At 36.8% G+C, this 26,227-nt stretch overlaps 1 protein-coding gene across 1 annotated transcript; it reads right to left on the bottom strand.

The window, feature by feature from the left end:
* Positions 1 to 26,220, bottom strand: LOC101897900 (uncharacterized). Its single transcript, XM_059125104.1, has 7 exons — positions 25,278 to 26,220; positions 22,076 to 22,572; positions 4,288 to 4,961; positions 2,838 to 3,045; positions 2,258 to 2,777; positions 822 to 1,084; positions 1 to 740 (listed from the first exon to the last, which is right to left on the bottom strand). Exons 3-7 carry the CDS (start codon positions 4,861 to 4,863, stop codon positions 487 to 489), a joined length of 1,821 nt encoding a protein of 606 aa, XP_058981087.1. The 5' UTR covers positions 4,864 to 4,961; positions 22,076 to 22,572; positions 25,278 to 26,220; the 3' UTR covers positions 1 to 486.
* Positions 26,221 to 26,227: the final 7 nt, after the last annotated feature.

The raw sequence follows: 26,227 nt of genomic DNA, 5'->3' as shown, positions 1-26,227 counted from the left end.
TCAAAAATATTTTTTCAACCACCATCAGAGGACGTGTATTTTTTAAAAATATTTTTTCAACGACCATCAGAGGACGTGGATATTTAAAAATATTTTTTCAACGATCATCTGAGGACGTGCTGCGTTTATTACCTATTGATTGAACCATGGTTTAGAATATCGAGAATCTGCTGTTTACTTGGCACCACTTTTATAAACAATTAATATTTTTGGAGATTTTTTCCCTTAATCCCCACATAGGCTTAAGTGTAACTTTTATCTACTGAGGAGAAAGTACACACTCACTAAACAGAAATAGAGAAACTGGTTCAGGGATATACATTTCATATAGTTTTTGTTTTTTTCTCAGGAAAAAAGGATACAGAGAAATTTTGAAAAGTAGAAAAAGAAGAAGAAGAGCTACTACATTTTTGTTTCTTTTAAATTTAATACGTTGGCAAAAACAAATTCGGTTTAATTTTTTCATCGTTGCCACTTTCGTAGTTATTAGTACAGATAATGCGATGAAGCCTGAGCCCGATATTGTTTTGGTGTTAGTTTTATTAATTTCGGATTAAATGCACCCAATTGAGCCTCGTTGGTTGACGATGGGGGCGGGGGAACGGGATTCGAACGAAAACGTGTCCTTAGGAATTTCTGCATTGAACGCAAACGTATGAGCGGAGCGCATGGTGATTGTCGCAGACTGTTGTGATTGAGTGCCCAATAAATGATGGGACTCAGGGCGGAGTATAAATAACCTGTGAAATGGAATGTAAACAAAAATCCGTAGTTGCCACCAGTATTTGGTTGGGGGGAGAAGAAGTAGTAAATCTACTTACCCAAGAGTAAATTAAAATATCGCGATGATTTCGAACAATGTTCCTTGTAGCCCATAATCCGATAGATGACACAAAAGACATGCGGCGTCCAGCATATAATGAATATTAATGCGGAACCAATTAGCATGTTGGCTAAATGGCGTCTTGAGCGCAGCGTGGAGGTTTGTGGCAAGGGTATGCCCGGTGTAGCTACACGCCGACCCCGTGTTGATGAACGATGCATCCTCTGCCTCTGCGAGTGTTCACGAATTTCACGCATTGCCCTGGGGGAAGAAAGAGGATGAAATATTCGTATTTAGAAATGAATATAAACGCGACCCCAAGACAAGTTCCGTTCGTCCATTAAGACGACTTTCAACTCGTCTAAGGGGACGACTTTCAATTCGTCTATAGAGACGACTTTCAAGTCGTCTATAAAATATGACTTTCAAGTCGCCTATAAAAGACGAATTTCAAGTCGTTTATAAAAGACGACTTTCAAGTCGTCTATAAAAGACGACTTTCAAGTCGTCTATAAAAGAGGACTTTCAAGTCGTCTATAAAAGATGACTTTCAAGTCGTCTATAAAAGACGACTTTCAAGTCGTCTATAAAAGACAACTTTCAAGTCGTCTATAAAAGACGACTTTCAAGTCGTCTTTAATAGACTTTCAAGTCGCCTATAGAGACAACTTTCAAGTTGTCTATAGAAACGACTTTCAAGTCGTCTATAGAGATGACTTTCAAGTCGTCTATAGAGATGACTTTCAAGTCGTCTGTTAAAGACGACTTTCAAGTTATCTATAAAAGAAGACTTTCAAGTCGTCTATAAAAGACGACTTTCAAGTAATCTATAAATGAAGACTTTTAAGTCGCCTATAAAAGTCGACTTTCAAGTCGTCTGTAAAAGACAACTGTCAAGTCGTCTATAAAAGACAGCTATCAAGTCGTCAATAAAAGACTTAGAAATTGAAAGTCTATAAAAGACGACTGTCAAGTCGTCTATAAAAGTCGACTGTCAAGTCGTCTATAAAAGACGACTTTCAAGTCGTCTATAAAAGTCGACTTTCAAGTCGTCTTTTATAGACAACTGTCAAGTCGTCTATAAAAGACGACTATCAAGTCGTCTATAAAAGACGACTATCAAGTCGCCTATAGAGACGACTTTCAAGTCGCCTATAGAGACGACTTTCAAGTCGCCTATAGAGACGACTTTCAAGTCGCCTATAGAGACGACTTTCAAGTCGCCTATAGAGACGACTTTCAAGTCGCCTATAGAGACGACTTTCAAGTCGCCTATAGAGACGACTTTCAAGTCGCCGATAGAGACGAATTTCAAGTCGCCGATAGAGACGAGTTTCAAGTCGTCTATAAAAGACGACTTTCACGTCGCCTATAGAGACGACTTTCATCCCCATCTACAAAAACTAAAAATGTCTTTTTAATTGACTTTCCTACCTTGGCGATATGGGATTCTTTGATTTGATGAAATGCCGCGTCGTTGGTGGTATACTACTGCGGGGATTTAGATTTTGCATTTGTATGTCGCCACCACCATTCGATGTGTCATCTGTGGCACCACCACAGCCCGCCGCCTGATGGGCATTGGCAACTCCCGTTACAATCACCATGTGGGTTTGACGTCTTAATATTGGCATCGGAAGTGGCAGTTCACCGTGTGCTGCACGAGCTGTCAGCGACAGTGCACATAATTTCCTTCGAACACCATAATGATTCAGGAGCACCCCGACACCGGGCAAAATGAAAACAATAAAGGTATGTATCAAAATGAAAACAACAAATACAGGATTGGCAGCAGGATCCGAATGGCAACTTATGCTAACGTTGGGAAATTCCCCAGCGGAAATGGCCGTTGGAGTGGGGATGGTTGTCATTTCGGATGCCAACAGCGAAGACGACGACGATGATGAGGATGTTGATGTTAATGCCGACCACGGTGACGTTGTTGGCAATGGTGGTGGTGATGTAGGTAATGACCGGTGTGTAGCAGCGACGGCAGCACCAGCAGCAGCAGAATTCTTAATAACAACTGTGTTTGCAACAATTTTATAGATAAATAAAAATGGAACACTAACAATGGTTGATGTCATCCACGAGAAAATCGCCAAGGAAACGTGCAAATAACGACGTTGACGTAGTTGAGCCAGACGAGGATGTTTTACGGTTGCATAACGATCCAGTGAAAGTAGAAAGAATGACAAAGTACTGGCAGCAACTGGTGTGGCCTGAATTGAAACAAGAAAAAAGCAGAACAAAAAAAAAAAAACAATTAATGTTGACAAAATAGGGTTGGTCAAAGTAAGAATTACACTGTGGAACAAAAAAAAAATCCAGTAAAAAAGCTGTAAGTTCGGTCGGGCCGAATTTTGATTACCCTCCACCATTTGAGACGGATGTGACAATTAAAAAAAAAACAGAATCCGTTAAAAATTCTAATAAAATCTTAAAAATACCGAATATATGGAGGTACCAATATATCGTGGCTATACCAAAACGTGGACCTGCACAGACGATTTTCTGTCACAGGCTGTAGTATTCAAATACCAAATTTAAAAGAATTCCGGAGAAAATGTTGCTAAAACCATTAAAATACTGAATATCGGAAGGTACCGTTATGAGAGGGCTATACGAAGGCTTGGGCCTGAACAGACAATTTTCTGTCATAGGCTGTAGTATCCATTTCGAACTTCAAATACTAAATTTGAAACATTTCCGGTGAAAAATGTCGCTAAAATCATCAAAATACCGAATATCGGGAGGTACCGTTATATGGGGGCTATACGAAGGCTTGGACCTGCACAGAAAATTTTCTGTCATAGGCTGTAGTATCCATTACGAACTTTAAATACCAAATTTGAAACATTTCCGGTAAATAATGCCGCTAAAATCATTAAAATACCGAATATTGGGAGGGGCGAAGAGTAGGACTCGAAGAGTAGAGTCTACTCTTCACTTTCTTGTTTTGTGTGGAACACCCCTTTCCACTTCTGTTTGAAAAATAGGGTGGAAGCATTTTTGCTCGAAATAGAGGAAGAGTATAAATGAGTAGGAATACAATAACGATTTGACAAGAACTGTAAGAGAGTACTCGACAAGAGTGGAATCTGCTCGATTTTGAACGAATTTTGTTTCCACCCAAAAACGGGAAAAATGCTCAATCCTACTCCAGCGACATCTAGAAATTTAGTTAGCACGATTTTTTTGCTCTCAGTAGTGCTCCTACTCAAATTCGAGTGATTTTTACTCTTTGAACAAATTTGAGCGAGTTTTTCAGAGGTCTGGTTTAAAGGTGTTTTTAGGTTAAGAATAATTTGGAGTTGTTTTTAAATACTAATAAAATTGATTTTTTTTTAATTTTTTGGAGGTTTGTTACTGTTGTAGATTTTAAGATTCTTTTTCTGAATATCTGAGATTATTTCGATCATTTAGGGAGATTTTTTTTAAATTTTATTTTAAGCCAAACTCACCTGTATAAAATCAATAACTTTACACAGCTGCAATGGCAGAGTTCTCGTCTTCCGATTCATGGCCAGATTGAGCAGCGTTACCGGTGCCGATATCCCGGTTACCAGTAAATCTGCAATGCACACGGCCAGCAGTAGAGGATTTCGCAGTCTCACCGATGAAGCAGAGCATAGGGTCAGCAGCAGTGTGGCGTTGCCCAGAACTCCACCAAATACCACAAGTCCATAGGAAATTGCCATGAATAACAATGTTAGGGAGGGTATTGAGTTTTCATCGCGATCTCCATCATAGGGGCTTATAAATGTCAAGTTTTCATAGCTGTCAAAGACCCCGGCACCGGGGCCACCACCATTCGAATTTTCAAAGGAATCTTGTTGCTGTTGTTGTTGTAAAGCTGCATGATTGATAAAATCCTGCGAATCATCGAATATTTGCGAACTCAATGTCGAGCTGTAATAGTAATCCGGAAACTGGGTCCGGAATAGGCTGGCATCAAACGCCAGTTGTTGTTGCTGCTGTTGGTTCAAGTGGTGATGATATGTGTTCTCCCACCATTGTTGTAGGCTATTACTGTTCATTATACCTTTAACTGTTCCGTTGTCCACCACAACAATAAAAACCTGGCTGGCTGGCTGATGTCTCTGGGCAGCACCCCCCTCATATCCAAGGCATTATTCTGTAACAAAAAAAAAAAAGGAAAACATGAGGTGAGGTGGTGCGGGGCGGTGAAAACAAGCGGTAAAAAGTTGACTAAACAACATAAAATGGAAAAATAGGAAACTAATTTCATTACTTCAACTTGTTGTCCATTGTTGAAAAGTTTCAACAGCATGCTGCCGCATGCAATCACAAGAGTTCGTTCAAGTCAAATGTCATTAACTTTCACCCCGAAGGGGTCGAACAGACAACAGACAACGGCCAACATCCAAGCACAGCGGACAATAGTTTTTAATATTCAATTTTCAAGCTTTACTTGTTCGAAACTAATAAAATCGTTTCAGCGTTTGAGTGTAAATGTTCTGCAGGAAGAGGAAGACGAAGATAAAAGAAACTGATAATTGAGCAAAAGAGAAGAAAAAAACACAAAAACTATTAAGGGATAACACAACAGGAAGATATAAGCACAGTTATCAGGTCAAATGCTAAGTAATGTTAATATCTATGCCACACAATTAGTTTTGTTTTAAATAAAAAGAGGACCTGTTAAGGGTCTTGGGTAGACGGCTAAGGGCTGTAGCAAAAGTTGGACCTTTATTGATATTTTTTGTGATTAGTGTTTCTACATGAGAAGAACTCAAAATGTCAAAATTTGATGAAGTTAAATAGAAAGACGTGCCGAAAAGTAAGAAAATCTTAAAATCAGAGTTATCCTTAAATCGGGTCTATTTCAAAAAATTGGCCGAAATGACCCTATTTCTGTTCCAGTGATTTTGAAAATCTCTTCTTTCAAATTTTAAAGTTTTTTAATTTCTCTATCCAAAATGTTCGAAGTATACCTCAAAATATAGGAGACCCATTGTACAGGGTGAGATAAAAAAAACTGCAACCAACTTCGGACCGCTGTCGTTTCTCAGCCACTACTTCGACCGCTGTTAAAATTATTCCAGTGACAGCTCAATACAAGCGTACAACAGGGATTTTTATGAGAATTTTCCAGAAAAAAAAGTTATTCGTGATGGAATTCAAGCGTGATAGTGTGATTTCTTTATATTTGGCTGGGAAACCCACAAGTGGCTATCGTTAGAGAACCCCAACATTTAAATGTGAATAAATAATTTGTGTCTCGTACCATCGTTCGTTACCGTGAAACTGGTAGCCTAGCTCGGCGTCAAGAAAGTAAACGGAAGAAAACACCAACTTCAGCAGAAATAGTTTGAAAAGTAAAGAAGCGACTTGATCGCAACCCGTGTCGCAGTGGCCGAAAATGGCTCGTGAGCCACCACAACTCAAGCAACGTCCATGGAGAATATGTGGGCCGTCATAACAGCCGATGGTCACTCTCCGCTCGTATTAATCGACCGTGGCATCACAATAAATGCCGAATGTTATCGCAAAAATATTCTGCAGGGTGTATTAAAGCCTAGGGCACGCAAACATTTTGGACGCAGACATTGGACATTCCAACAGGGCTCAGCACCATCGCACTCAGCACGCGCCATCCAAGAATGGTTACAAAATGAGGTTCCTCTCTTCATTTCCAGCACACAATGGCTACCAAAATCTCCGGATACCAATTCGTTGGACTATTGTGCCTGGAGTATTTTGGAAAACAAGGTTGTCACTACAAAATACCAAAGTGTCGATCACCTCAAGCAAGCGCTTCGCCGGGCATGGATCAAAATACCGCAGAGCAACATTCGGCCAGCGTGTGACGGTTTCATTGGCCGTTTGAAGGCCATAATTCGTGCCAAAGGTGACCAATTCGAACAAATCTAAACTTATTCTAAAATTTGATGCTATTTCCGATTTTTTTGCTTTCATTCAATAAAATTAAAAAAAAAAAATAAAAATTATAGCTTTTGACCTTGTTGCAGTTTATTTATCTCATCCTGTATCATTTGATACGGCTACAACGTGTCTCATCGAAATAATGGTTTTAGACCCTACATCTCCTTGGACCAAATCCGTTTCGGGACATTTGGAGTCGATCTAGCGATGTCCGTCCGTCTGTCTGTCTGGTTGGTGCACACGATAATTCTCAAAGGGAGTATCTGATTTGATCCAAACTTGGTACATCGTAATATTTTTGTCAAAATTATGTCGAGTTCGGAGATGAGCAATATCGGTCCAATTCTTCTGGTACCCCAAAAATGTCAACATTTTCAAATAAAATAATTTACTGCACAGAAAGAGAAAAGATAATCCGATTTTTCTCCAACTTTGCAAATCCTAATATTTGCATCAGTGCTAGGTCAGATGCGAAAATGAACAATATCGGTCCACTCCATCAAGTACCTCTCCCACAGAGTAGTCAACATTTTGAATAATTACAAATCGCATAAAATGTGCACTGAGTGAGAAAGGATCAATAGATTTTGCTACAAATTTGTAAATCCTAATATTTGCATCAGTGTTAGGTCAGGTGCGAAAATGGACAATATCGGTCCCTTTCTTCTGGTACCTCCCTTACAAGGGGTCAACATTTTGAATATCCATAAAGCTCATAAAACACCAAATTAACTTCCGATTCCATTCAGAATTGGTACATCTCAACATTTCCATCAACACAAGATCTGTTAGAAGGATGGTAGAGATCGGATTATTTCTTCAGGTACTTCCCCCCACAAGGTTCAAAGTTTTGAACAACCAAAACGACCATAAAAACCGAAATAAGCATCCGGTTCTCTTCATATTTCACACATCAAAATATTTTTATTAATCCTAAGTCTGGTGTGAAGATGGAATATATCGATCCACTCCTTCTGGTACCTCCCCCACAAAGTGTCAAAATATTGAGTAACCATGGAGCTCATAAAACGCGAAATTAACATCCGATTCCATTCAAACTTGACAAATCTTTATATTTCTATCGACACATGATCTGTTATAAAGATGTTAGAGATCGGACCATTCTTTTGGTACCTCCCCCAGGATTATAAAATCCGAAATGAACATCCGGTTCTCTTCAGATTTCACATATCACAATATTTGTTATTCATTATTTCAATTAACGTAAAATATGTTGTGAAAAAGAGATCGGACCATTCCTCCTGGTACCTCCCCCACAAAGGGTCAAAGTTTTGAATGACCAAAAACGGTTATAAAATCCGAAATAAGCATCCGGTTCTCTTAATATTTCACACATCTCATTATTTCTACTAAACCAAGGTCTGGTGTGAAGATTGAATATATCGGTCCACTCCTTCCATCCACTCCTTCTATCCACTACATTATTCACCGTTTTTTTTGTTTCAAATTTCATATTTGAAGTGCTTAATAGGTACTTCAATATATGAGAAAAAATTGTCTATTTATGTTCAGGTCTTCGTATAACCCCTAAATATCGGTACTCCCCTATTTTCGGTATTTTGATGATTTTAGCGACATTATTCACCGGAATTGTTTCAAATTTGGTATTTGAAGTTCGTAATGGATACTACAGCCTATGACAGAAAATTGTCTGTGCAGGTCCACGTCTTCGTATAGCTCCCATATAACAGCACTTACTGATATTCGGTATTTTGATGATTTTAGCGACATTATTTACCGTAATTGTTTCCAATTTGGTACTTGAAGTTCGTAACGGATACTAAGGTAGAAAATTGTCAGGGCAGGTCAACGTCTTCGTATAGCCCTCATATAATGGTACCTCCCTATTTTCGGTTTTTGGATGATTTTAGCTACATTATTCACCGGAACTGTATCAAATTTGGTATTTGACGTTCGTAATGGATACTACAGCCTATGACAGAAAATTGTCTGTGCAAGTCAACGTTTTGGTATAACCCCCATGGTACCTTCCTATATTCGGTATCTTGATGATTTTAGCTACATTACAAAAAGATTTTTTTCAAGTTTCGCATTTGAAATATAGCTTATGACAAAAGTTGCCTTCGTCGCATAGAGCTTATTATAACGGAAAATTGGCAAATTCGTTCCAAATTGTGGAGGGTATTTAAAGTTCGGCCCGGCTGAACTTACAGCTTTTTTAATTGTTAATATTTAAATCTCTCATAACTTGCGAAACAGGTCAGCAATTCCATTCAAACCTGGTATATCTTAATATTTCCCTCAACAAGAGATCTGACGTGAAGGAGTTTTTTGACCCAAGTATCAGAGGGAACCTCCTCCACCACAAAAAGTAAAAGTTTTTACATTTACAATTATAAGCATAAAATTGAAAATAAATGTTCGATTTTTTTTTTACTTTTTGCAGGTCCCAATATTTTTCTCTTTAGTAGGGGAGGAAATACTTCGATCCACTATATCTGACACCTCACGCATTTTTTAACATTCTCTAAAAATTTTCACATATCTCATATCAACTGATATAGTCGGAATGTGGCACGTGGTAATATTTTTATTAGCTATATATCAGAGAAGAGTTGGACAATGTGGGTCAACTCCTTCGGAAACTTCGGAACCATAAAGGCTCAACATGAGGAATAATTAATACTGATGCCAAAATATATTTAAATAAGTGGACTGAGGCTATACATCCGTCGGCAAAAACTGAATGATACTTTACCCCCATTTTTGACTCGCGTAAGATCAGCGATTTAACGGCTTTAGACTATTTTTTGTGGAGATAAGGTGAAGCTCATGTCTATACAGACGGGAAGGAAAAGTTGCCAAGGTTTAACCAGGAAAAACGATTCTAAATCTCTGTTCGTACATTTGCCTTGTTTCATATTAAAAATATTTTTTAAGCCCTTCTAAGTCTCTGTAGGCTGTAGCACTTATTAGAGCAGAATCTATATATTTCCATTAAAGAGTAAAAAACTTCCATTCTACTCAGGGTTATCACGGATTTTCAACTCTTGACACCCACTCTCTACTGTCCCCTTCACTGACACTTCCTGTTGTGATTTTTAGCTTTTGTTGCTGCTGCTTCTGCTGTTGCCGTTGCCGAACATCATTGTAATGTTGATGTGTAGTGGTATTTGCCGTTTTGCAATTTAATCTTGTTTATAATTTTAACGATTGCGGTCGATGAGATAGATGCCTTTGCGGTTGATGGTCGTTTAGCGTGAATATTTCATATATTCGTGTGTGCCGCTGTTGCTCTTAGTTGTTGTTGCTGTTGTTTTTGTTGTATAATGAATTCGTTAACACTTCATTGCAAATCATCCCCCTCAGTTGGCACGATAAAGTTAGAGACATTGTGTGGCGCCCAATGCGGGGTTGGATTTTGTGTGTGTACATAGTAGTACCTTTGTCCCTACAACAAACGAAGGAACGAACGAAAACACCCACGCATACAAACACAACCAGCCAGTCAGTCATGTTTGAAAACATGCTGCTGGAACAGCGAACTTGATTTGTTTGAGATCTGTTATACAAACATATACAAACCCACCTATCTACATGTGTACGAAGATAGGCTGAGGCCTGTTTATTTATGTAGATATACTAAAGGAGTCTTCTTCTTCGTCTTTTTTGTCACATTCAGCCACACACACGCACAAGGTAGGTAAAAAGTCAAAAAGTCTTTAACCTGTTGAATTTTTGAGGGAATAACAAAGAAGCGATGTGTGTGAATGTGTTCGCACGCAGTTGAAAATTTTTTGGAGCCCTAGAACAAATGTGGATTTTAAAAGATTTTTTTTGTCAAGGCCTAGAAAAGGAGTAAATTAAAACAATATATTTTTTTCAGGATCCATAAATGAATATTAGAAGACATCAGTGGTGGGATTCTCTGACTCATTTTTTGAGTTACCGACAAAAATCGGTAACTTTGTAACCCGAAATTTTGATATAAAAAATAAGTTAAAATTGACAACACTGGTATATGTCGGTAGGTCTTAGCGACTACTTTGATTTCGTCGCTATCTTACCGAAAAATTTCGTAAATTATCGAAATTATGAGCATTTTGATTTAACCGACTTTTGTCGGTAACTCAAAAAATGGGTTAGAGAATTCCACTACTGAAGTCCTCATACGGTCCTCGCCTCACCAGATAATTTTCATTTCGGTTTTAAAAACATCCGACATCATTATGCCATGTTCCACTCATTATTGTTGGACCACAATGAATCTTCCGATGAAACATCAGCGCGTAAAACATCATCATTGAAGCAAGCCAAACCATTCAACCGGATAATGTGTGTAACTGTGCTCTCGTGCCCAATGGGGGTTTCAATTTTGTGGCGCGCTGTTGTTTTGTCCACTTGTCAATGAAGCGTGTGAATCAATATACACGTATGTATGTGTGTGTGTTTGTGTTACTTCGCCATTCATATCCTTCATGTGGTGATGGTGTGGGAAGTTAGGTCACCATGGTTGGCAGAAAATTTTCAACATCCGCCAATTTGTCTACATGAGACCTATCAGATATGTCAATGGAGAAAATTACTTGTAAAAGTTCTTGTATCAGTGGCATGTGACCTTCGATGTAGGGAAGGCCTGTTATTGGTGTTCTGCATATAGAAGGTCTTCTATAGGTCTTATGGACACACTACCTATTATAGAAATAAAACCTGTTATAGAGGAAAAAACACTTATTTTGTACTTTTTAGTGGCAATACTAGTAAGAGAGAGAGAGAGAGTGAGAGAGAGAGAGAGAAATGTTGTATTTGCTCTGAGAGAGAGCTGTTTTGCCCAGAAAACAAGTAAAAAAGTTTTAGTGGGTTTTGACGACAGATTTATACCCCCAGCCTTGACTTATGATTATTCACACTGTTGACCCTTTATGGGGGAGGTTCCGAAGCTGTTGGCCACTATTGACCAATTCGTATCTTACCTAAGACTTCCTCCTTTAAACATTTTTTCTATGTGCAAATTTTTGAAAAATGTGGAAATATGCATGAGATTACGGGGATAGCGGGCAGAAGAATTCCATTTTCATACTTCATCTAATACAGATAAAAATATTGGTATGTGCGAAATGTTAAGGAAATCTAAATTATCAAATTTTATTCGAAATCATAAATTTGAGATTTCTGGTTAAGTGAAAAATTTAAATATATCAAATTGTAAAGGAATCGCCGAGTTGTTTCGCAAGTTATGACAAATAAAAGTATTGGAAATTGTGAATCTTTGTAGGTGAGGTACCAAAAGGGGTTGGCAGTTGTATATCATCTTCACAACAGACCTTGCGTTACTAAAAATATTTGGATGTGTAAAATTTGAAGGGAGTTGGTTGCTTACACAGCCTTCTTTGAGCGTTTTGTTTTTCAAAAATCTTGGACCCCTATGTGGGGGAACTACCAGAAGAAATGGTCCGATCTGTACTATTTTTATAACAGATTTTGTGTCTATGAAAATATTGAGATGTATCAAGTCTGAATGGAATCGGATGTTAATTTTGCGTTTAATAATCTCCATGGATATTCAAAATTTTGACCCTTTGTGGGGAGGTACCAGAAGGAGTGGACCGATATATTCCATTTTTACACCGGACCTTGGGTTATTAAAAAATATTGTGATGTGTGTAATTTGAAGAGAACCGGATGCTTATTTCAGATTTTATGATCTTTTTTGTTATTCAAAACTTTAACCTTTATGGGAGAGGCACCAGAAGAAATGTTCCGATCTGTACCATCTTTATAACGGATCTTGTATTGATGGAAATATTGAGATGTGCCCAGTCTTAATGGAATCGGATGTCAATTTCGTGTTTTATTAGCTTCATGAAATTTAAAATGTTGACCCTTTGTGGGGAGGTACCAGAAGGAGTAGACCGATATATCCCATTTTCACACCGAATCTTGGGTTAATAAATATATTGTGATGAGCGTAATTTAAACACAAACGGACTCTTAAATCGCATTTTATAAGAGTTATAATTATTCCAAATTTTGACCTTTTGTGGGGGAGGTACTTGATGGGGTAGTCCGATATTGTCCATTTACGCACCTGGCCTAGCACTGACGCAAATATTAGGATATGCATAGTGGGAGCAAAATCGAATTATCCTTTCTCTGTCTGTGCAGTAAATGATTTTCTTTGAAAATGTTGATATTTTGTTGGAGAGGTACCAGAAGGAGTGGACAGATATTGCCCATCTCCGAACTCAATCTAAGTTTGACAATAATATTACGATGTACCAAGGTTGGATCAAATCGGATACTCCCTTCGAGAGTTATCATGCACACCAGCCAGCCAGAGAGACGGACGGACGGACGGTCATCGCTAGATCGACCCCAAATATGGCATTGGTACCAAACGGACTTGGTCCAAAGAGACCTATGGTCTAAAACCGTTATTTCGATGAGTCACGTTTGAGCCGTATCAAATGATATAAACCCTCTCTTGCCATATGGCTGAGGGTATAATTAGGGAATATTTTTGGTGTGTTTTTGGGAAAATTGATGCAAATATTTTCTTGATATATAATGGAAATAGAGATTTATTTTCTTTGGTAACTTATGGTAATATTTGATGAAGAATATTTTTTTCTTTAATGCCATCCTTGTAAAATAATGCTTTGTTGGAGATTTTTGCACACATTTACACAAAAAACGGGTTTAACCCTTAATTGTGCTGTTTAATGACACCTGACGTCTTCTAGGATCTATAGTAAAATTGTATGATAAATAATTTTGTAGAATATTTTGACTTGCCACGATTCCGTTAGAAGGGAGATTTTAAGCTTATTTTAAAAAAATATCAAAAAGACCCTTTTCGGGGTAAACATTTTCGACCAAAGTATTCGTTGTATTTTTTATTTCCTACAATGTAAGGATTCTAAGGTATCTAAGTCCGAAATTTTTCAAAAGTGTGGAAGAGGGGTACCTTGCCTACTCTATTTAGACTACTTTTGGAGTTAAAGTTTTAAAACACCGATACACGTGTCTTCTTTTTTATCTCTACTTTTAAAAAATTGAATTTTGCCGCATAATATTATCTATTGAATAAATTTTACATGTCGTTCATAGGACACTGTTATTTCAAGGTCCAAGATAATCGTAGATTTTTAGAGGTTATTTTTTCAATGATATATATTTTATATTTTATTATATGTTAGATTTTACAAAGAATTCTGAAAACCTTTAGACTCCTCCTCGGTCTCATATCCAAGGCTCTCATTTTCAGCTCCTCCAAAAATGCTCCACTCCCTGTTCACCCAACACGAACCCATTTCCATTTCCACCAAAAACTCACTTTCCCTCGTTCAATGATTAACGAGTATTGAGTCCATTACATTGATGTGTGGGTGTCTATTACGTGTTTGGGTGTATGTTTTTTTTTTCTTAAATGATTTCATGTAAAATAATTAAAATTTGATACCAATGCGAAAATGAAATGAAATGCGACGCACAAGCACACAATCATTTCATTTTATTGAAATATAAATTACATTTTTATCATATCATCCATCCATCCATCCATTTCTACGTCCCCACCTAATTGATTGCGTACATTTTGCGTGTAATTACAATTTGTCCGGTATTGAAATTTCGTAACCGAAATGAAAATGGACAACACAGGTATAATTCGTAATTACTTAGCAGTTTTTTTCTCAAACTAAGCTAACTGCCCCTTGGAGAGGCACAGTGCAGGTAAATGTTACATAATTTTGATAAAAATTATTTGTTTTTTTTTTTTCGGCCATAGATTATAAAACATATATAATTTTATGAGAAGATTAATATCGTCTTTATTTAATACCTAATAGGATTTTCCCACGAAAGACTTCCTAAAACTATGTCTCCAATTTCAGTCCTTGTTCTATTAAAATATGAAATGAAAAATATTTCCTTTATAATTTTTACATTTAACCTCTATAGAAGTTATTATTATAAATTTTCATCGAACGAGAATTAAGGCCCTGGAATTTTTTTATTCAAATTTCTAATCCAAAAACTCCCCCCAATGTGCCACCATTATTTTTTTCCTTTCTTCTTTCAACTAAAAGCATTTGTTCCAATTGTAACCTATCTGGCAATCAAACAAACAAAACATTCATTTGTCCTCTCTTTCTCATTCTCTCTCACTCTCTGCCGCCGCTGCTGCTCCCCTGCTGTGCTCATTCGAATTGGTTTCATGTTTATTGTCTCTATGAGATAATTAGTGCGTATGATTAATATCGTTTTGTGGCGTTTAACTTTTTCATAGTTTTTTGCTTTTGCGTCGTTTACGAATTAATTTGTAATTTAATAAACCGCCAAACATTTGAACATTTCTTTTTTTTAATGGAATTAATGTAACAATGAGAATGCAGTGGGTGGCAATGACAATGACAGGTAAAAGGGGACTATTGAAGTGAATGAAAAGAGAGCCTTTACAGATGAGCTGAGAGTATGTATTTATAGATGATCTGAACAAGGGATTTATTTAAGAAAAAGAGAGGGTGTTGTTTAGAAGAAAAAATAGAGGTGTTTTATGGAAAACGATTGAAAAAGGGATACGCTAACACAGTTTGGATAGAAGTCCAAGAGGAAGACTTTAAATAATAACCGGAAGAAAGTCTATACAAAAGACCAATTTTAAAGACAAATGGAGGGCGTTTTTTATAGACGATCTAAAATAGATCTTTTTGGACAAATGGTCTTTATAGTCGACTAGAAGTTTGCTTGATAGACCAGCTGATAAAAGTGGTTTTAATAGACAAGTCAGATTCCCATCTGACTCCAAAAAAATTCCAGAGCTGTGTGTACCAGACGAAAGTTTTCTGGAATGTTAATAGAAAACCACGAGGAAGACTTTAAAGAATACCGGAGGACCAATTTGTAGACAAGAGGAGTGAATTTATTATAGACGAGCTATAACGCTTTTTTAGAGACATCTATAAGAGAGTCTTAATTGTCCTTTGAAAGTGGAACTTAATAGACCAACTAATAAAAGTAGTCTTAAAGATGAGATAGATATGAAACTTCCTAGAATTCCCGAGGCTTGTTTCCAAACTGGAAGGAAGTTTTAGGGAGAATATTTAAAAGTTCAAGGTGGGATGTGTAAACAAGTTTGAAAAGAATCGCTGACATGTTTCTCAAATTATGAGAGATATAAGTATTAAAAATTTGGACTATGGCATCAAAAGGGGTAGGCGATATCTATCATCTTCGCAACTGGAATGTGTGAAGGTTGGACGGAATTACATCCTTATTTATTATGAGCATTTTGACCCATTTGTGGAGAGGTATGAGAAAGGCTGGGTCAATATCTATCATCTTCACACCAGATCTTGTGTTGGAAAAAATATTGGAATGTGAGAAATTTGAAGAGATCCGTTCGTTTATTTCACATTTTATGAGAGTTACAATAAAAAAATGTTGGCCCCATTTGTGGGCGAGGTACCAGAAGGAGTAGTCCGACATATACCATCTTCACACCATACTTTGTGTTAATAAAAATATTTAGATGAGTGAAATTTTAAATGAATCGGTTGATTATTTTGCTTTTTATGACAGTTATAATTAATTCAAATTTTTACCCCTTTGTGGAAGAGGTACCAGATGGAGTGAACAGATATCTACCATCTTCATACAAAATCTTATGTTAGTAGAAATATTGGGATGAGTGAAATTTGAAGAGTATCGAAAGCTTATTTCGCCTTTTAGAGAAGTTGTAATTATTCAAAATTTTAACACCTTTGTGGGGTGGTACCAGATGGAGTGAGCCGATTTTTTCCATTTCCACACCCGATCTTGTGTTAATAGAAATATTGGAACATGCCGAGTTTGAAAGTAATTAGATGTTTACTTCGCATTTTAAAAGCTTCATAGTTATTCAAAATGTTGACCCTTCGTGAGCGAGGTAAGAGAAGGAGTGTGTGAAATTTGAAGGCATTTTATTTTGTATTTTATGTTATTCAGAATTTTGACCCTTAGATAGAGTTATGCAATATTTACCCCACTTGGTCAAGCACTGACACAAATATTAGGATCTGCAAAGTTTGAAAATAATTAAATTAGGTAAATTATTCTGATTTTTTATGGGTTAGGCACCAGAAGTAGTGGACAGATTTTGCCCATCTCCAAACTCGATTTAAGTTTCAAAATAATAATACGATGTACCAATTTTGGATCAAATCGGATACTTCCTTCAAGAGTTATCGTGCGTACCAACCAGCCAGACAGACGGACAACCCTAGAACGACTCCAAATGTCTTGAAACGGATGTGGTCAAAAAGACATGGGATCCAAAATCGCTATTCGATGAGGCACGTTTTGGCCATATTAAATATTCTATACCCTCTGTAGCCATATGAATATTTTATTCGATTTGTTCCAAATTTTGTTAAATTTAGATCACTTTTAAAGCTAGGCACACTTGTTGGATATCTTCCCGAAAAATATTCAAATTTTGGAACAAAAAATCATTAATCTCTTAGAAAGCAGAAAGCGAGACACAAATGTGGTTAAACGGTTTTGTTGTTTAACCATGTTTTGATTTTGAAATGACATCTGTAAGAAAGTGGCGCCCAACATAAAATTTTCAAAATCATAACAGTGTATAAACCCATAGTACTTTCTATATAATTTCTATATTTTCTATTAACATTTCACCCCTGCTATAGGGTTTATATGCCCTTGCAGCGATTCAAAAATTTATCAGCTCATATTTACTTGTTATTGAATATCTTAATGCCTTCTCTTAAGGAGCATTAACATGCTTGCGCCTCTTGACAATGCGATGGATGAATGAATAAATGAGTGATTATATGTCATTATACAGGTGTACTCATGTGTGTGCGTGTGTGGTGAGAGTGTAAAGGGTGTGTGTGTGTGTAACTACGACCTTCATGCCATTCGATGAAGAATTCGTTTTTTTTTTTCATCTTCTTCTTCTTCTCATTTGCAGTGATGAGAAGAATGATATGTATCCTTCATAAATACTTGACATTTGATATGGCCACAATCAACTAAACAAAACAACAACAACAGCAGCAGCAGCAATAACAACAACAACAGCAAAATAAATCATGTGGAAATGTGTAAATGAGGCTATACATGAAGTCAATATTCCACATCGCCACACAATTGGAAAATAAATTTAAGATTGGTAAAGGTTTTTCTAAATGAATGGAAATGAAAAACGAAGGGCAGAAAGTGGGGGAAATGAAATTGGAGGAGATGGAAGAAACACCCATTTGACTTCAATGGCGCCCAATAATGCTAGAACCCAAGTCATTTAAGGATACGTGCAGAAGATCCATTGGAGACTTTGTAGGACTTATATAAAGTCAAAGCTGTTGACTACCTGATGTAACCACAAGTAACGAAATTGATCAGGGAACGCTGCAGTTATTGATTTCATCACAACTCCTGAGGATCTTAAGCAATTTTTCCGCAGGAAGGAACCCAACTTAAAAATTGAAGATTGGAAAAGTTTTTCAAAATGAATCTAAATTGAAGAATGAAGGTATAGCGACAGAATGGGGGGAAATGGAATAAGGGGATTGAAGAAACACGCATTTGATGTGATGGCGCCCAATAATTCTTTAACACAAGACTCATAGAATTTTAAGGATACTTGCAGGGCAGAAGGCCCATTGGAGACGGTATAAGTCATATGCAAATTCAAAGCTGCTGACTACCTGATGTAACCACAAGCGACGAAATTGATCGGGGAACGCTACAGTTAAGGGATCTTATCTACACTCCTGAGAATCTTAAGCATTTTTTTCCGAAGGAAGAAGCCAATCTAAAAATCGGTTACAACCGGTGCTAGTCAAAAAAGTCTAAGCCGAATTCGATAGCTAATCTAATATTGAGCATCTCTGGTCAGGTTGAAAATATGATAATGAGAGATTTGAAGCAATTTTACCGAAAGAAGGAACCCAAGCCAAAAATCGGGTATAACTGGATCTAGTCGAAAAGGTCTAAGGCGAATTCAATAGTTAATCTTATATTGAGCATCTCTGGCCAGGATGAAAACATCACATAACTGGTCTACTTTCACAGTCTGTCTCTCCGTAAGGATGTCTGGCTTCTTAACGGTCTAATTAACCTATGTAGTCATGGGAGTAAATTACAAGGGGAGGAACCCAATCTTAAAATCGGTATAACTAGTGCTAGTCGAATAGCTAATCTTATATATTTGGCATCTCTGGCCAGGATGAAAACATGATAATTAGAGATTTGAAGCAATTTTTCGGAGGAAAGGGACCCAACCTAAAAATCGGAATAACTAGTGCTAGTTGAAAAGGTCTAAGGAGAATTCAATAGCTAATCTAAAATTGAGCATCTCTGGCCAGGTTGAAAACATGATAATGAGAGATTTGAAGCAATTTTTCCGAAAGAAGGAACCCAAGCTAAAAATCGGGTATAACTGGATCTAGTCGAAAATGTCTAAGTCGAATTCAATAGCTAATCTTATATTGAGCATCTCTGGCCAGGATGAACACATCACATAACTGGTCTACCTTCACAGTCTATCTCTCCGTAGGGATATTTGGCCTCTTAACGACCTAGTTAACCTATGATGGGAGTAAATTATAGGACGGGTGCCAACGATAGTCCTACATTTAATATCCTTTGTCCGTAAAATTTAATAATTTGCCTTCGGGTTACCCTAATCAAATGCATATATTTCCATTAGAATACATGTTATGGATATATTAACACACACACATAGATATAACAGATACACACACACACCACAAAACAAACGGCAAAGATAATGAATATGGATCGAGGGTATATCCAAAAGTGGCCTTGCTCTAGTGTCCAAGCAACCTTCAAATATCAAACATAAATTAAAAATAACAAAAACAAAAACACTAGCACAGTAATAGCAATAGATGCTTACATATGTAATGCACAAATGTGAATATATACATGCATACATACACACGTACAGGTACTACCTTCATACCGAACATTTTATAGAAAAATAAGACATGGAATATTAAAGAACATATCATTTCAAAATAAAATGTCAGCTCGTATATGAAGAGACGACTTACAGCAGCTCGTCTATGAAGAAATGACTTTCACCAGCTCGTTTATGAAGATATAACTTTCATCAGCTCGTTTATGAAGAGATGACCTCTCCATCTCATCTATGAAGAGACGACTCTCTCCAGCTTGTCTATATAAGGACACCCTCTAGCCCGTCTCTCCCTCACCATATCGTCTATACGAAGTCTCCCCCTCCAGCTCGTCTAGTTGACTTCTTCTACAGCTTTTTTATATACAGACTCATTCTCCAGCTCGTGTTTAAAGACATCTTTAGCTCCGCTATAAAGATTTCTTTAGCTCGGCAATAAAGTCTCCCTCTCCAGCTCGTCTTTATAAAGTCTCCCTCTCCAGCTCGTCTAGTTGACTTCTTCTACACATTTTTGATATACAGACTCATTCTCCAGATCACGTTTAAAGACATCTTACATCCGCTGTAAAGATTTCTTTAACTCGGCTATAAAGTCTCCCTTCCAGCTCGTTTTTATAAAGACTCCTTTTCCAGTTCGTCTACATAAGGTCTCCCTCTGCAGCTCGTTTATATAAAGACTACCTCTCTCTCTTCAGCTTGTCTATATAAAGACTCCCTCTCCAGCCTTTCTCTCCCTCTCCATATCGTCTACATAAGGACTCCCTCTCCAGCCCGTCTCCCTCTCCATATCGTCTACATAAAGACTCCCTCTCCAGCTCGTATATAGAGTTTCCCTCCCAGCTCGTTTATATAAAGACTACTTCTCTATACAAAGTCTCCCTCTCAAGCTCGTTTATATAAAGACTACCTATCTCTCTCTCTCTTCAGCTTGTCTACATGAAGACTCCCTCTCCACCTCGTTTATATAAAGTCTCCCTCCCAGCTCGTTTATATAAAGACTCCATCTCTATCTAAAGTCTCCCTCTCCAGCTCGTTTATATAAAGACTCCTTCTCCAGCCCGTCTCTCCCTCTCCATATCTTCTACATAAAGACTCCCGCTTCAGCTCGTCTAAAAAGACTCCCGCCTCAGCTCGTCTATAAAGATTCACGCTTCAGCTCGTCTATAGAGACTCCCGCTTCAGCTCGTCTCCCGGTTGTCTTTAAAAACTGCGTTCAGCTCTCCACACCTCTATCTCTAATAGACCTTAAACAAATATTATTGAAAAACAAATAAAAAAGGTGTAAGTTCGGCCGGGCCGGACTTTGAATACCCTCCACGATTTGAAACGAATTTGGTAATTTTTCAAAAATTAAAATCCGTTAAAAATTCTGTTAAAATCTTCAAAATACCAAATGAAGCCGTTATATTAGGGTCTATACGACGACGTGGATCTGCATAGGCAACTTTGGCATAAGCCATTACAATATTCAAATGGGAAACTTGAAAAAAAAAATCGGTGAATAATGTAGCTTAAATCATTAAAATACTGAATATAGGGAGGTACCATAATATGGACCTGCACAGACAATTTTCTGTCTTAGGCTGTAGTATCCATTACGAACTTCAAATACCAAATTTGAAACATTTCCGGTGAATAATGTCGCTCAAATCATTAAAATACCGAAAATAGGGAGGTACCGTTATATGGAGGCTATACGAAGACGTGAATTTGCACAGACAATTTTCTGTCTTAGGCTATAGCATCCATTTCGAATTTCAAATACCAAATTGGAACCAATTCCGATGAATATTGTCGCAAAAATCATCAAAATACTGAAAATAGGCAGGTACCATTATATGGGGGCTATACCAAAACGTGAACCTACATGGCCCATTCTCAATACCAAAAGTCCTGCAGACATAATTTACATTTGAGTAAAATTTTATCCACCCACTTCATTTCGTTCGGAAGCTAAAGTAATTTCCACAGACGGACAGACGGACGGACATCGCTAAATCGACATGGAATTTAATGCTGACCAAAAATATATATATACTTTGTGGGGTCTGAAATGTATATTTCCAGGTGTTACAAAAGGATTGACAAACTTAATATACCCTTCATACATGGTGGAGGGTATAAAAATGTATGTGGAGAGGCAACATCAAGGATGGATCTGCATTCATGAGATCCAATGGCGTATGATTTATTTTTTTTTGGTGAATATGCGAAAGAAATCCCTCATACGCTTAAGTGTACATGCCCGATAGATGAAGATCCTGTGTTTAATAGATTCAATTTCAATTTCAGGGTAATAGTTTTACCCTGAAAGAATTTCACCTCAACAAAGGACATCAATGGTCAATTTTTAGGAAAACCAAAAACAAAACATTTTTCAAAAGTCCCAACCAATTTCTTTAATTACAACTTACCCCGTAAAATGATTGTATTCCTGTCGCGTGTTTTTTTTGTTTTAGTTGTATTATTTTCCTTTGATTCGTTTGTTGTTGTGAAAGGATGTTGGTGGTTTGTTCTTTGATTTGGTTAGTTTGTTGGTTTTGTCTGGTTAGTTGTGCGATTTTTGTATACCCCGATAATGTGTTTGCGGTTTTTCGTGTCGATTTAAATATTTTGTCGACGTTGACGTAGCCGTTTCTCTTAAAGAGTTGGTTGGTTGGGTGGGTTTTTTGTTGTTGCTTTGTTTGGCGGCAGATGGTGGGTGGGCGGTTAAATGGATGCTGGTTTGTTTGGTGGGTGGGTTGGTTGGTTGGTTTAGGTTGGTAGGTGGGTGGGTGGTTGGTTTGGTTGGTTGGTAGGATGCCTGGATATTTATGCACAAATACACACACACACTAACACAAATGTTCCTCTTTGCGAGCCGAGCAAATTGACTTTCAAGACAAGAAACAAACAAAAGAATTGACGTCCTCTACAAACAACAAAGAAGCAGAAGCAGAAGAAGAAGACGATGATGATGATGTGCAAAGTTGTAAAAGTTAAATGTGTGTTCGTGAGCCAACGTCTGCGTGTGTGTGGGTGAGAGTGAGTAAGTCTACGACTGGGTAGATTTCAAACAAAAAAAAATACTCTGAAAACAGCAGACATTTACGTTTGCTTAGAAAAATCAGAAATGTACCAAAATGGAAATAACAATGTAAAATACTGTCAAAAATTTTATTTTTACAGGGTACTTTTTCACAGAAGAAGTTAATTCGGTTTCTAGAGAAAATGTTAATACTGCAATGTTTTTTTTTTTTAATTCAGCGAAATTTTTCTATAGAAAAGGTCAATTCACCTAACTTTTTTCTACAAAAAACTACTTCAGAGAACATTTTCTTTGGAAAAGTCAATACAGGGTATGTATTCTATAGAAAATATCAAATCAGAATACTTTTTCTGTAGAAAACTTTAACTATTTTTTTTTTTTTTTTTTTTTTTTTGTAAAAAAGCTAAGTTTTAGTTTAGAAAAAGTCAATTAAGTAATTTTTTCTATAGTACTTTTGTCCAGAAAAAGTAATTTAAGCTATTTTTTTCTTTAAATAAGTCGATTTTACGACCTAGCGCTTTAGAAGAACTCAATTCTTCTATAGAAAAATTCAACTAAGGTAAACAATCTCTGCAGACAGTTAACAAACTTTTTACTATAGAATTGGGAAATTCTGCAAAGAAAAGCCAATCCAGCTGAACTTTGCTAAAGAAAATCTCATTCCATTTCAAAAAAATATTTAGAACAATTCAAAAAAGCCTGTTCCATAGAAAATGTCGATACAAAAAAGATATCGCTGAATTATTTTTTTTCAGAGAAAGAGTATTCTATTATTTCGGAAAAACCTGTTCCATAATAATTCTAAACCAGAGGACTTTTCTGCAGAAAGGAAAAAACCTGTTTCATAATAATTCTAAACCAGGGGACTTTTCTGCAGAAAACTTTATTTTTTCTAAGTTTTTTTTTCTGTAAAATCGAACTTTTAAATAGAAAAAGACATTAAGGCAGCTTGTTCTATAGAGAACGCCAACTCAACGTACTGTTTCTATAGAAAAAGTGAATTTAACAACCAAATGATATATAAAAAGTCACTTCAGGGAATTTTTTCTACAGAAAAACTCAACTAGGAACATTATTTTCTATAGAAAATGTCTACAAAATGTTCTATAGAAAATGTCGATACAGCATACTTTTTCTCTAGAAAAAATAATTCTGTGAAAAAAGTCAATACAGTGAACCTGTTCCATAGAAAAATCTAAACCAGAGGACTTTTCTGTAGAAAACGTCATTTCAGCTAAGTACTTTTTATACCATCCACCATTGTATGGAGGGTATATTAAGTTTGTCATTCCGTTTGTAACACATCGAAATATGCATTTTAGACCCCGCAAAGTATATATATTCTTGATCAACATAAAATTCTATGTCGATTTAGCGATGTACGTCGGTGGAAATCATTCTAGCTTCCGAAGGAAATGAAGTAGATTGATAAAATTCTACTCAAATGTATATTATGTCTACAGGACTTTTGGTATTGAAAATGGTTCATGGACCTACGTTTGTGGTATGGCCCCCATATGATTTAACAGACGTTGTTCACCGGAATTGTTTCAAATTTGGTATTAGGGGTTTGTAATGGATATTACAGCCTGTGCCAGAAAATTGTCTTTGCAGGTCCAAGACTTCGTATAGCCCTCTTATAACGGCGACTCCTGATATTCGGTATTTTGATGATTTTAGCGATATTATTCACCGGAATTGTTGAAATTCCGTATTTGCACTTCATACTGTGACAGAATTCATTTTGATGATCTGCATAGAATCACATTCTGAGTCGATTTATGCATGTCCGTCCATCCGTCCGTCCGTCTGTCCATGTATTTTTGTAAACAAAGTACAGTTCGCATTTATTACCCGATCCAGATTAAATTTTGCACAAATCATTTGTTTGGCCCAAGGACGAACCCTATTGAAATTGGAGATAATCGGTCAAAATTTAGATATAGCTCCCATATATATCTTCGTCCGATTTGCCTTTTATTGTGCACCAAAAGTGTAATATCAGCCCGAATAGTATGGAATTTTGAACAAACAACCAAATTTGGCCTGAAAATAATTATGCCAAATTTGATCGCATCGGTTCAGATATAGCTATAGCTCCCATATATATTGTTCATCCGACTTGTTATTTTTGTCATCCGCAGCCGTAATATGTATGCCGTAATATCAGCAAATCTTTTCTCTACAAAGTTCAATAAAACAAAAATTTTCAAATACTATAATTTAAAGAACTTTTTTTATAGAAAAATTCAGTTCAGTTCAAGTCAACGAACTTTAACTATAGAAGAAGCTAATTCAAAACACTCTTTCTACGGAAATATTCATGCAAACTTTTTAAAATTGTATTCAAAGTTCTATTCAACAAACTTTTCCTGTGGAAAAAAATTTAAATTCTCTAATTTCATCCAGTATTTTACATTTTTACCATTTAGGATTCTGATGCAAAGCCAAGAAATCTTCATAATTTCGGTTATCCCAGGCTGAAATCCACCAGCACACAAACACATTCACACACTGTCTCACGGATTGACTGACAAACTTTGTAAGAATGAGTATTTATCTTCCATTTGGAAAAAGACAATACTAACCTATTATCAAATATCAAACCATACGAATTAACATTTTGATTTATGTTTCGGCTTTCTTTGTTGCTAACTTTTTGCTTTTTTTTGTTTTTTGTTAATTCAATTTTGGTTTATGTAAAAAAGCAGGGAACGACAATGACGACGACGAGGAGGAGCAGACATCGAAACGACAGACGGCAAAAACTGAGTTATTGTGTCGCAGGCATTTTGTAGATAAAGGCACACATTACAGATTTTTTTTGTCTTGGCTATTTGTTACACCCTAACGGAGGAAGGCGATGTTACGGAGGGAGCTCTTTGTTTGAACAGCTTAAAAAGAGGGATTTTTGATTATTTTTTTCTTACAAGGATTTCAATTGAATTCACTATTTTGATTGCAAATTTTTTTGGGATGAAATTATTTTGTTTAACAAAAAAAATCTTTGCCACTTTCACTGGACACTCGCTAATACAGACACACACAAGTTCACTTGATAACAATGAAAAACTAAATATTTGCACCGTCTTTTTTTTGCTGGTGTGGTTGTTGTTGTTGTTGCTGCTTTTGGTTGGTACTCAATAAACGACGGGACAACTGATAAGAAACGACATGACTCAAAAGGACTACACGGAAGACTAAAAAAGCACAATTGAAAATTTTCTTCATATACAGCCAGCCATACGGATGGCTGGATGTATGGCAGGCAACAGTCGTCGCCCTCACCTCACTGTGGTAGTGAGGTGGTGAGGTGGCGATGGTGGTGGTGGTGCTGACAATGAATATACATAAGTAACTCTTGCTCCTGATGTTATTGTTTGTTTCGTTTGAAGCCAACACTTGGACACACACCAACACCTCTGTCTGAGTCGGCTTCTACTTGGAAATGTTTTGTGGGGAAAAGCTTTTTCTTTATGTTGTGGTGAGCATTTTGCAACAAAGAGCATGGAGCTTTCGATGTAATGTTGCTCAACAT

This window comes from Musca domestica, unplaced genomic scaffold, assembly GCF_030504385.1.
Source record: "Musca domestica strain aabys unplaced genomic scaffold, Musca_domestica.polishedcontigs.V.1.1 32, whole genome shotgun sequence".
NCBI classification, from domain to species: domain Eukaryota; kingdom Metazoa; phylum Arthropoda; class Insecta; order Diptera; family Muscidae; genus Musca; species Musca domestica.
The sequence above is the reverse complement of the archived record's forward strand: the minus strand, read 5'-3'. Positions and strand labels throughout refer to the sequence as shown.

Excerpts from the sequence above, each read along its gene's own strand:
- LOC101897900 (XM_059125104.1), bottom strand. The coding sequence starts at position 4,863 with ATGAACAGTAATAGCCTACAACAATGGTGGGAGAACACATATCATCAC. Across the intron at positions 3,046-4,287 it reads AAGTTATTGATTTTATACAG|GCCACACCAGTTGCTGCCAG; the intron begins GTGAGTTTGGCT and ends GTTTCAATTCAG. Across the intron at positions 1,085-2,257 it reads AAGAATCCCATATCGCCAAG|GGCAATGCGTGAAATTCGTG; the intron begins GTAGGAAAGTCA and ends TTCTTCCCCCAG.